The 12,949-nt window shown below is 45.9% G+C and overlaps 1 protein-coding gene across 2 annotated transcripts in view; it reads left to right on the top strand.

Annotated features, from left to right (window-relative positions):
- The window catches only part of arid4a (AT-rich interactive domain 4A), a 37,515-nt gene that overhangs the window by 20,991 nt on the left and 3,575 nt on the right, over positions 1–12,949 (top strand). For both annotated transcript variants that reach the window (XM_072699333.1, XM_023840293.2), the window contains exons 18-23: positions 2,116–2,200; positions 2,273–2,465; positions 4,058–4,120; positions 6,370–7,530; positions 7,836–7,949; positions 8,109–8,324. In XM_072699333.1, coding sequence (XP_072555434.1) covers positions 2,116–2,200; positions 2,273–2,465; positions 4,058–4,120; positions 6,370–7,530; positions 7,836–7,949; positions 8,109–8,324 — 1,832 coding nt within the window. The remainder of the gene's footprint in view (positions 1–2,115; positions 2,201–2,272; positions 2,466–4,057; positions 4,121–6,369; positions 7,531–7,835; positions 7,950–8,108; positions 8,325–12,949) is intronic.

Genomic DNA, 12,949 nt, shown 5'->3' with positions numbered 1-12,949 from the left:
ACCGGAAGTTGATGGAAAAGCGAAAGTTCCAAAAGTACCGTACTTGGTGCGGTGGGAAAGCACCCCATGTGACTGTTGACAAATAGCATGCTGTTGCCTAGCAGTGGGTTTTTGCGCATGGTTTACATTTCCCCAGTGCACCCTTTAGCTCTTAATTAACCCAGAGAGACCACATATGGCACATCTAGAACGTATGGAATGAAATTTTATGCTTTGTAGCGGCTGCATGGTGAGTGTGTCTGTGCTCATCAGTGGTTGCTTTCCCACCGCCGGAACCTTTTTCAGAAACCTGGAACTTTTGTTGTGTTCCCACCGCAGGAACTCTGGTCCCATTTGTAGTTCCTTGTAGGTCCCCATGGCCAGACAAACTTACTGAAGCTTTTTGAACCTGTTCTCTCAGCGAAGCCCCTACGAGCTTCATCGTACAGCTGCATGTCTTTCTTTGAGAGAATGCTTACCTGCTCAGAATGACATACAGCACATTGGATTGGGAGCGTGGCTGTACTTTCTGAATCCCTTATCCTCTGCAGTTGAAAAGGGCTGGAAATTGCTGGCACTCATTAACCAGTTCCTGACCCTGTTGTGTTCTGATGATTTTTTTTTTTGCGGATTCCGAGTTTTGAAGCCGAGAGTGACGACATGCGTGCTCCCGTTTCTCGGAGATCTGAGAAATATCTCGGACAGCACAGAGGATCCCGATTTCAGAATTCAATATGGCTGCGCCCTTTATCAACAGAAGGGAAAGTTGTAGTTTTATCCTGTTTAAGCACTACTTCTCACTGCACACACTATACCGTCCAACTTATCTGTGAACGTGTTGCTACGGAGTTTTATACGCGAAGCACAGCGCGTAATGTGTTATCAAGTGATATTGCTGAGGTACCTTAAATCCGACAAGTTGTCCGGGTAAGCAAAAAATCTTGTTTTTTCATATGGGCATATGAATTTTCATGGTATTGCTACTTCTGTGGCAAATGGAACGCATCCGACTTGGTTTTCCTGAGTTTTTAGCGGATGTGACGTAATGTCGGAATCCGAAGATCGGATCCCAAGGCAAATGGAATGCATGATTACTGTCGTGCGGTATGTAGGACGCGGAGCGGAGACAGAGGAACGGCAGACAGGAAATTGGGGAACACGGGGTTTAATAAAATGGGCAGGCAAGAAAACGCGCAGTGACATTACAATGACCGGACTGGGGAAACAAACTGAAACGCGGACTAAACACAGAGGACTAATAACGACCAGAAACCGCTGACCACATGGGGATTCCACACAAGGTTAACGAGGGGGCGTGGCACACAGAAGGCAGGACAATTACTATCTGAAACTGCATGATCATCAAATCAAAGCAAACTTGTGGGTTTTGGAAAATTTTGTTGTGGTACTGGAAAAGTGTTGGAAAAGTCATGGAAATTTATTCTGCCTGAACTGGGGTAACCCTGTACAGAGCATTAATTTGTCACTTTTCACCCTCAGTATGTTTCTTTTATTCTTTAGTTCTGTTCACTGTCAACACTGTAACCCGTTTGCTGAAGCTTCCACTCCGGAGCTGACAGATGTATAGTTTGAATGGTTTGGCTACTGAAATCTGATTGGCTTAATAATGTCTTCAGTGCGTGAGGCGGCTCATCGCTCAGACATTCTTAAAAACTGACTCTTAGACTCGACTCGTTGGCAAACGAGCCGCCGTTATTTTCTACTCTTTTCTCTTGCGGTGGGACTAGAATGTCTGAGAAGTAAACGGCATATCACAGACATGTTTATTGTAACAAAACGGTTGGGATTGTGAGTTTGATTTTTGGCAGTGTGGTGAAATGGCTGAGAAATAAATGGGGCACATTCACATGTTAATCGCCCGTGGTGATTGGCCAGCGAGAACCTAGCCATAGTGACATCACATGCTGTGCCCAGTGTTGTGTGTTAGAGCCCAGACGTGCTGTACGAACGGTTTGCCCCCATCTCGTGCTTACCGTACTTTGTCATTCTGTAAATAAGGGAGATGCATGAATTGCACCGAAATGTACGGAATAATCTGGAAAAAGCCGGAGCAGGCGAGTGAAACTGAATGAGACTGGATGTCCTTTGAGTGGTAAAACCCGTTTGCTCCTGCAGGTATGATGAGTGGGTCAAAGCTGACCGCATAATCTGGCCTGTGGACAAAGCAGGGAACAAAAGGAGGCAGAAGAGGAAGGTGAAGGTAAGCGTCCGCCGTGCTATGGCGGGGTGGGGCGGGTGGCAAGGCTCTACAGCTGACCACTGCTCCCTGCAGAGCAAGGAGGACGCAGAAAAGGGGGAGGAGGAGAGGCTACCCAAACCGGGGGCCAAGCGAGGGCGCCCTCCACTCCGGTCCACACCCCCCAGCGTGCCGCGCAGTGCTGGCAGCGGCATCACCAAAGCCCCCGGCAGCGATGGCCGCCCCTGTGGGAAAGCCCCCCGCCAGGACGGCATCCCCAATGGCGAAGGTAAGGGGGGCATTGCGGGGCCCTGGCCAGGAGCCTGCATGTGCATCTTACATTGCTGAATGGCTTTCACAGTCTTTGTGTGCGGGGTGTTTTTTATTAAGTGTTAAGGCAGAGATTCCCAAGTAGACAAACCGCCCCCCTTCCCAAATTCTGGCCACAGTACAGTTGATTACATCACCACTCGGGCTGACTAATCCCAGTGCCTGATGAGATAAAAATATTCTGGTTACCAGGTGATGTGCTGGGCTTCAAAATCCTAGGCAGCTCGCTCTGTTTATATATTTTTGCTGCTTATTTCTAACAAGTTTATAAGTTTGGTAATTCATGAAAATGCATTTCACTGTGTCAGCTTCTGTGTAATGCTGCTTGTCAGTGACAGATGTGCACGTGCAGTTTGTCAAGAGCACTGCAGCTGGAGTTTTTACATGGCTGAAAGTAACTGTGGGCAATATGATGATTTTATCGTGACTATGCAGTTGTATCCACAATAAGCATTTCAGAGCTATTGCAAGAATTGTGATACAGCAATACAATTACATTTACTCTTATTTAGGAGCTGCTTTGCCAAGTGACGCACTATTCCCGTCACGTGATGTCTGCATGCTCAGAGGCTGCAGCAGCACTACAAGAAAAACAGACCGATGTGAAACAGCAATTTTAGCCTGCATAACAGCGCTGTCTGTACATCTCACTTTGTAAATTTTTTGTCCTAGTGGATCTCAACTTAATGACTGGATCTTGAACTTGGACTTATTTTTAATCAGTTCAGATTTAAAAGGGAAAAAAAAGCTGTGTATGCCAACAGACTGCTAAAATCCCTGCACTCATGTCACGCCACAAACACATGGCCCAAAAGCTGGTCGGCTGCGCTGTTGAATAAGCAGAGTGAAATGATTTGAGGAAAAATTGGTTCCAGAAAAGGGTTAGTTCGATTGTGTGGAAATGATTTGGATTTGTGAAATCTGGCATGCACCAATCTACTGTAATTTGCAAACTTTGCAAAGATACCTTTTGCACAACAGACAGCAACATAGCCAATTATATTAATCTATTATAGGTTTTTATTTGTAGTAAACTGAAATCAGAAGTGCACAGATTATTGACCAAATGTGCAAATGAACATTTAGAATTAATTTAAGTTAAAAAGCACTTTTGCTGTCATGGATTAGTCTTATATACATACCTTTATTAATTAAATCTATTTTATGTGTTTCTTGTAAGGATAGAATTACTGGATAAGTGGGTAGATAGTCAATTAACATTAGTACATGCGTTTCAGTTTGGTTGGTTTGCAAACCAAAAAAAAAATTATTTATAATGAACCCCCCCCCCCCCCCTGAAATCTGAGAACATTAAGCTTAATTGTCCTCTGCAGTGCTGTTCAGGTTGGTGCATGTTCCTTGTGGGATCTGCATTGCTCTGGGGGGGGGGGGGGTGGTAACGCTTTGCAGTCTAGTTGCAATGAAAGTGACATTTCTAGTGGCGTGAAGGTGAGCAGAAGGCCAAGGACGCCGTGCTTGGCTGCCGTTCCGGCTCGCTTCTGCGCCCACCCCCGCCCTGCCCCCTTCATCCTGTCATCGTGTTCCCGACAGGAACCCCGCGCCGAAGGACTCGCCGAACATCTGGCATGTACGACTCCGACAGAGGATCTATTGGTGGGCCTTTCATTTCTCACATCTGCCTGTGTCTGTCTGCATGTCTGTCTGTCTGTCTGTCTGCGTGTCTGTCTGTCTGCGTGTCTGTCTGTCTGCGTGTCTGTCTGTCTGCCTTTACCCAGGCTGATTCACCAAACCCACAGATGCACAAAACTCAGTTTGACGTTCAGTTAATGAGCCTCACTTAAATTCTTTTATTTAGCAGATGTATAAGTTAATAAGCTCCATCATGTAGCTAATCTCGATTGGCCCTTTGAGTACCAGTGTGCTGGGAGGGCTTTACCACGTGCTCGTTAAGTATGGTGTCATTGTATTTACTTTGGTGGATTTGACATCCAGATGGATTCATTGCTGTAATTACTACATTTTAAAAATAATTTACCTTAAATTAGTAATGTAGTGAACCGACTGCTACGTGAAGCGTCTTCTAAAATGCGTGTGACGCTCTAGTACTCTGGGCCCATTGCTGATCCATCAGTAACTGCCTTATAATGCTGCAACTAACGGCTGTTCTGATAGTCGACTAGTCATCGACTATTAAAACGATTAGTTGACTAATCGGATTATAAATGGCATAATTATGATGGCTCCTATTTAGCTACCAGCTTTTAGATTTAGCATGATATTATTGTTTGACTTGAATGCTGCAAAAAAACACATGTAAAATGGGAAAGAGCTGTTGCGTGATTGATTGTGCAAATAGATTTATCACGAAATAGGAGCTATCTTTTTAGAGATTGCCAAAAACTAAATAAGTAAGTATAGGACATGGATTGGTCACACATGGCCGATACCCGATCCGTGAAATAGGTCTGGATCGGTGCCGATCCGAATTTCTTATACAATCTTTATTATCAGGGCTGCATATAACTGGTACATAAGTACGCATTCAACTTTAAAAGCGATATGTGTGGCAATCAATTGCTGTGACAGTGCAAATGCGTACGTATTTTATGTGCATTTGCGCTTATATGACCAGAAATTATCATGCATTTTAACCTGTATATGCTAATTCGTACTTCATTTGCGGTATAGAGGTTAAAATGCACGGTAATTTCTTGTCATATCAGCTATTTATATAGCTTATGTTTACAAATAAAAACTCATTTTAAAGCAGGCTGAAAAATCCCAAGATCCCGACCCAAAATACGGGAAATTTAGAGCAGCTTCCCATTGCCATTCCTCTGTTAACAGCAAGAAAACGGACTTCAAAACTACTGTTTATTTTTAACGGAGCCTAAGCTCTCACAGCACTTGCGACATTGGAGCCACTGTCCTGAATCTTGAGCTTCGGAGTTTTGGCTTCTTTATCTATTTAAGCAATGGGTTTTCTCCACTGTTCTCCGACCTTTTTTTTTAGCTACTATTATCGAATGAGACACTTCATGACACACCACTGACTTCCAGACATAAATACGTTCTATTCCGATCTTTTTTTGAAAATGTAAAATATACTACTACTAACCTAATATTATGCCTTGTTGTTGTTGTTGTTATTATTATTATTGGGTATGCCAGGCAACAAGAAACCCGTGCCATTCACCCTTTTGCAGATCTCGTCTTTGTTTTGGGACATTAAAAGCCTTTGAGACTGATGTGGCACTAAATGCTGGGGAATTATTTTCTCCTTACTATGAAGTTTGGCATCTTAAACACGCGCCGGGAAATAGCTTGCAGCCTGTAGGCTACTCCGCAGCCGTGAATGTTTAAGCGAACTGCCGAAACCATAATGTTTATTTTTATTTTTAGGAAGAATAATTAAATCGTAATTAAACAAGAAATACAGCCTTTCCAGCCCCCCGTTTTTTTCTTCGTATCTACATAAATCTCATTATTAACCTTTAGTGCACTCAGTTGACGGAAATCCGTCATAGCGACCGAAAACTTTAATCCACGTGTCCCAGACTTTAGAGCATTTAATACGCGATGTTGCCTGATTTGTGGCCGCCATTCTTCTACCTGTCGCTGAATAGCTGAATGCTATTGCGCAAGAGCGAATCTCACCAGTGTGCTGTATTGGTGCAGTCTATTGGAAAGCGGTAGTATTGCACAGGTAGAAAGGAAGGGAAAACGTCTCACTCCGTTTAAAAATACGTCTGGCGACAATTATCATCAATCAAATTCGTCGCCGACTAATGTTGTTGTCGCTTTTTGTCGACAATGTCGAATAATCATTGCACCCCTACTATTAAGGTTTGCTGTGACTTTGACTTGCTGGGGCAAAGACTAACCCTGGTGTCTCCCCACAGAGGAGTCGGGGAACTCGTCAGATGACACAGACTCTGAGAGCTCCCCCGAGAAGAAGCTCACACGGCAGGGGAGCACTGACCCGCCCATGACCCCCCAGGACGACCAATACGAGGATCCCAAAGCACAGCCATGCCTACCCATTGACTTCCTGCCTGAGCCGGAGCTCTCCGACGGCCCTCAGGGGCCCCAGATAGAGAGGACCAGCCTCCAGGAAGAGGCCCCTGTTACCAAGGAGCCAGAGGAGCAGGAAGACGAGGTGTCCTCACTCCCAGATCTGGAGAAAGCCTTAGAATCGCAGGAAGAGGAACGGTTTCCACACACCAAGGGCAGGAGGGGACGCTGTAAGGAGCAGGAGAAGGAAGTGTCCCCTGTGAAGCAGGCCATCTGTACCAGCCACCCAGAGGGTGAGGCTGTGGCCCTGCTGAGCCTGAGTAAGGCTGAGGTGGCCCCCGAGGGCCCACACTGCCCACGGCCCTTACCCCTCCCCCCGCTGGGGCCCACTGACTCGGACACAGACTCGGCCACCGAGGAGATCTGCACTGAGGACCGGAGGCCCATCAAGCGCAAATCCCCCGAGCAGCGGACGCCTGAGAAGAAGGTGCGGGTGGAGAGGAGGGAGGAGGTCGAGCCAGACAGGAGGCTGGAGACGCCGCCAAGGGCCGAGGAACGCCTGGCAGCGGCAGCCGGCGGGGAGCTGGAGGTCCGGCCCGGGATGCCCACCCTCAGCATGGAGGCAGGGCGGGAGGAGCTGTTGCGGCCATGCCCATTGGCCGAGGCGGTTCTGGGCGTCCAGTCTGAACTCATATCTCAGATAGGCCCCGAGTCCCTGGTTTGCCATGAGGTGGACCTGGATGACCCCGACGAGCGGGAGAAGCCTTCCGGAGAGGAGCTGCTGCTGGCGGTGCGGGTCGAGGAGAAGCCCCGGGCCCCCACTGCCGCCATGCTCCATGCCCTCCCGGGGACCTCGGCACCACCCCCCCTGGCCCCGTCCCCCAGCACCACGCCTAGCCCCAGCGAGTCACACAGCACTAAGAGTGAGAGCGACGTCACCATTGAGGTGGAGAGCGTGGCGGGCGAGTCGCAGGAGGGCCTGTGTGAGAGCGAGGCAGCCAACGGCTTCGAGGGCTCAGGCAGCTCCAGCGCGTCGCTGCAAGACCGGGGTAAGCAAACGTCAGCCCCGTGCTGCCCGACCCCCCCGCGGACCTTTCGCAGTTGCCGCCCGCCTTATGTGGTTAAGCTTAATGGGAACTGGTCGTTCAGTTGCCCTTTATTCTTAATGATGCCGCTGTACTTTGACTCTGAGCTGTACAGGCGTTAAGTGGCATATGGACTCCTGTAGATCCTCAGCTGTGAGCGAGTGGTGTCTCCACGCCTGGGGGGGCTCAGTTCGCTTGTTCAGTGGCTGCTAGCTCCCAGGCCGGCAAAGTCTTGCACACGTGCCCGCTGACTGCCCTCCTCCCTCCAGGCCATAAGAGGTCCTTGGATGGAAGCGGCAGCTCGTCAGCAAAGAAGCAGAAGCGTGGCCAGAAGCGCTCAAGCGGTGCAGGGGCCGCTGGCAAGGGAGAGAAGAATGGTGCTGGTAGGTGCCCTGGGGTGTGGGGCTCACGAGCATTAGAGTGGCGCCAAAGAAGCTATTGCCATTAATTCTTGCATTCTGATAGGTTGTCTCATACATGTATAGTTAAATTAATGTGGTCATGTGATCAGATATTTTTCTCATGCTGCTATTCCCATTCAGGGCACAGCAGCGACAGTGAGGACCTCCCTGTCACAGACACGTCCGGCAAGCTGACTCCCGTTAAGGCCCCCGGTGTGCACAGGGCCCCGAAGCTGCCCCGCTCCCCGGGGACTGTGACCCCTGGTGCCCCCAATGGCAAAGAAGGGGAGAAGGACAAGCAGAGGGACAAGTCGGCTTTCTCCTCTGCGCGCACATACAAGTGGACGTTCCAGCTCGGTGAGTCCTGCGTGTATGTGTGTGTGCGTGTCTGTCCGTGCATGTGTGTGTAAAGCCGTACCTTCCCAGCACTCTCATGTGGATCGGCTGCTTTCAGGGCCCTTCGGATTCATCTGGTTTTCCTCCTGGCCCTTCGTATGAGACTAGCTTGTGTCTCTGTAAGTGGTACTGAGCTGTGTGTGTGTACTTGCAGATAGTGGTTGGTAATGCCTTATTGATATAAAGTGGCTTGGATGTAGTGTTGCTCAGTGAGAGCAAAGAGCGCGCAGTTGCTGTGAAGATGTCTGCACACAGGAATCATTATTCCTGGGATGGGGTGGACCTCACTGAAGGGGACCTGGGGAATGGCCTTGAGAGAGGAGCCGTTCAGTTAGCAGTTTTGAATGATCTCACCTTTATTGCTTTACAATTCTTTGATCAATAGACGATTGTTTTTGTAATAGCTTGCAGTAGCTGAGGCTGAAATGCCTTCTAATGGCATAACGGGTACATCACAAAGATTTATTTCCTTTATAATTTGCTCTCTGTCTTCCATAAACTGTGATGTCGTTGCGATTATTTCTGGTTGTGTCTTTAATCTGGTAGAAGCCATGGCCCTGAATGCCAGCAGATCCTTACAAATGCCTGCGAGCACAGCAGCGTTTGGGTTCTGTTGCTCCTGAGAGCGCAGCCGGAGGGGGGGGCAGGGTGCCGCTGATCCCTATCCTGCCCTTTCCGGGACTTTTCCTGCTTACGCAGCACTTTTCTAAGAAAACACTCCAACCTTTTCTTCTAAAACACAATCCCTGCTCGTGTTGCTAACTCCACATCTGCTGCAATGGAGATTATCAGTCTGACAGTGAGACTCATTCAGTGCCTCAATTGTATTTGTAGCGTTCTGTGAATGAAGCACACCTTCGGACTATACTGATTCTGCTGTACCTAATACCTTTTTATTGGTGTGATGTTAATGCCATTTCCTGCAGTCTGTCACTGCTCCCAGGGTCCTTCAGTGTTTGTACTGTACTTTTTATTGTTTTACATCCATTTGAACAGTGTTGAGTTGGGTTTGTCAGGTGTTCAGAAGGTCTCAGCCAGTCTCAGCCATGAACAGTGGGCCTGTGTTGGTTGGTACACATTTTCGTGTACCGTCTGGTACATTTTCAGATCAGTACACAGTGAAGCAAGCACATACATTTATTGACATGGGACGAATGTGCTGGAACTGCCACAAAAAAAAATCCTTGTGTGCCACACACACACATGGCCAATAAACCTGATTCTGATTCTGAACATGAATTCACAAGTAGATGTTCCCATTATAGTAATTGTGACTGAGCTGGTTACGGCTAATGCTGGTTAGTCGGTCATCAGCAGTTTGGGAACATTTTCGTTGTCCAATAAATTGCACCGAAATTGCAAACCTGACATCCCGTGACAATCGAGTTTTTCCCCGTTGGGCTACCAAAATGTGACACCACCTCCTTTATTTGCCTTTTCTACACTTAACTTATTTGGAGGAAAAACTTTGACCATGGAGTTGATCACGATGATGGTTTGTCTGCTAGGAAGTGCACGCTTTAAGCCTTGATTTGTTTCTTCTGCACCCACCTCAATCGTTGCGTTGTCAGCCACAGTAATGGAGTACTCTGTGCACATTAAAGCAAACAAGTCACGTACAGGATCTCACCAGTCATATTAAGTGCACTGGGTATGGTAACGTGAAATAATGTTATATAAACATTATATAAAAGCAGATGATATAAAGAGAGAACTTATGACAGGAAGGGACCCATACACAGCGAAAGCACAATGGTTGAGAACCACCGACTATCCGTTATGAGAGTATCATTAATTATCTAGTTTTTAACCGTGGGTAACACTGAAGCAAATGAAAGCGGGTAAAAGTTACAGAGTTAATAGCTTAATTTATGGCTGGGTACAAAAACTGTCGGAAAGTGGACAAAATATTTTGATGTATTCTTGGGAAAGTACAAGTATATTTCTCATGCTTATTGTTCATTTATCATTGCTGTACTTATCGTTATATTTTCATCATGTAATGGTAACATGAAGCAGTTATGTTGCTCTGCTATAATGTTAACGTTACAGTTCTGTGCCTGTTACTACAACAAATCCGGTTTCATTGCACATTTGTTTCAAGGTAAATTGTTTGATTTTTACTTTATCCCTGCATGTGCGGCTGCAGGACATGAGGAGCTGTTTCTTTTTGCTTTCCTCACTTGTCTGTGATACTGACAAACCTCTTTGCCCCTAGTTTGCCTCTGTCATGCGTAATGGCTGGTTTGTCAAAGCTGAAATAAGAATGCCATTTAGGATGTTTCCACTTAAAATTTGTTTTTAGTATTATTACTTTGTGTGTGTGTGAGGGAGAGAGAGACTGATTATTTTGGCCAACTCTTAGTATATGCCGATACAGCAACGATTGTCCATTGGCCAATGGTTAAAAATGAGCCTATGTTAACTGTCAATAATTCCCTTTAAAATGGTGACCCATATTGTTTTTCATACCCACGTACTAAACAGTTAGAAAAATGTCTGTGTGGAATTATTTTAACGTTGTTAGAAATGCATTTTGCACAAAATTTCTCTGCTAAAATCTCATCTGAACACTTCAACACAACAAATTTGATTGCTCACCTTAAGGTGACAGTGAAGAGTTTCTGGAAAAACAAATGCATTCCAACAAAAAAGGCTGCAGTACTGCTGAATAACACCAGTCTATCAGTAACACAAGAGTTATGAATGTTATATGTAGGATGTATACAGTTATAGTGCGTTGGGACTGTTGTTGGCTTTCGGTATCAGCCAGAAATCTCCTTATCACTGCATCACCAGTGTCTTGTTTTTAAACTTGGGATAGTTAACATTCATCTCAGGCAACCAAAATTTGAAGTCAGAAAGGCTACTGTTATGACAAACTCCATGTTGCTGGAAACATTTGAGATGACGACGTGACTGCTGGGAACACGGCAGGAATGGCTCTTCAGGTTATTCTTTGTGGTGTTTAAAGCGCTTTTGCCACGAATTACAATTATTGGTATTTATTGCGACAGAAATGCAAGCATACCCTCGAGTAGAGAAAATGGAATTTAGATGGATTTAGTTCAGTGTGTGTGTGTGTGTGTGTGTGTGTGTGTGTGTGTGTGTGTGTGTGTGTGTGTGTGTGAGAGAGAGATTTGTACACTAGTTTTTTTTCCCTGACACATTAACTGACACACTGACTTTGTTTTGCAACTGTTCCTAATTGTTTGAGGTTGCAGTGATTTTCAAGCATTATTTCCCCTGCTGTACTGAAGTTACACCATGAACCCAAAGCTGACATGCTAGACCCGTATATTACTGTATGAATAACATGGAGATCTGCGCCTGCTTTCATTTTCTAACAAATTGCCCTAAAAAATGAAGCTGCGGCGCAGTGTGGCCGCAAAGGAAGGGCAGGCTGTAGAAGTTAGCACATTTTGAGACAGATCACCCCAAAATTGAAACAATTCGAACCCATTATTTCATGCGGCTCTGCAAAACGGCAATTTCAGACACTTGGTCCCGTTAGTGCAGTAACTCAAACTATTAGATGTTTTTCAACCTTTCATGGCACATTGTTAGAGTATGACCTGCACTTGATTACATTTTGACACAAATCACATCAAAATTGAAGCCGCACTCCATAGTTGCAACGAAACCTGGAGACTTTATACACAATCTTGTGAGGATAACTATTTGTCGGGCATTTTCCAAACTTTGCAGACACTGTAAAGATGAAGATCAAGACCTGATTAAATTTTGAGGCAACTCGCATAATTGCCGCAACAGGCCTTAGTAACAGAAAAAGAAGGGTGACTACAGAAGATGCTTGACCTTGTGAACAGGATTACACTTTTATACGAACACAATATACTCTGACTTTTGAGTTTTATTGCCACTTTACAAAAATATTTATTTGGGTGAAAATCTACTCCACTTTTTGCCAGCTAAGTGGCGCTTGCATATCAATAGTCAAAAACAGTCTAGGTAGCAGTAACATTTGATCTCAGAAGAATGTGAGGTCAGAGGGATCTGCATGCGTCTGACTTTACATGCCAGATACTTGGTTAAACCATTGGTGCGGCTCTTGCACTTCCTACTGTTATATCATGGAAAATGTTAATTATTGTGCAAATGAGAAATAAGCAGAATATAAATATTGTATTTTAAGACTTGGATGTTAAGACATACATATGATATCAGAATCTTTCTCTAGCTTCATTAACTATTTGCCATGTAAGTGGAATGTGCAGTAAATGAATAGGTGTAGTTTCAAAGTTGTGTGGCACAACTAGGACTCGGAGCATGCAGGTAAAAACACATTTATTGGCCTTCACATTTCCAGGTGATCCATCAGGTAATTCTGTAACTTGTTGAGGTTGGGGAGTGTGAAAGGGGTAGGGATTAGCTGGGGGGGGGGGGGGGGGGCTGTCCAGGGAGAACATTGTCATTCCAACAGCATCTTTCCTAGTTGTAAGGTGCTTCTGTTCAAAGCAGTGCAAGTAAGGAGAGCTTAGTGTCAGATAGTGGGCTGGCCGGCACCCAGCGCTGGCTTTAAGGGCTTCGCTTTGGGGCAGTGTCACGATTACTCTGCCACCCAT

This window comes from Paramormyrops kingsleyae, chromosome 14 (assembly GCF_048594095.1).
Source record: "Paramormyrops kingsleyae isolate MSU_618 chromosome 14, PKINGS_0.4, whole genome shotgun sequence".
Lineage (NCBI taxonomy): Eukaryota > Metazoa > Chordata > Actinopteri > Osteoglossiformes > Mormyridae > Paramormyrops > Paramormyrops kingsleyae.
This window is presented reverse-complemented; position numbering and strand designations above follow the sequence as displayed.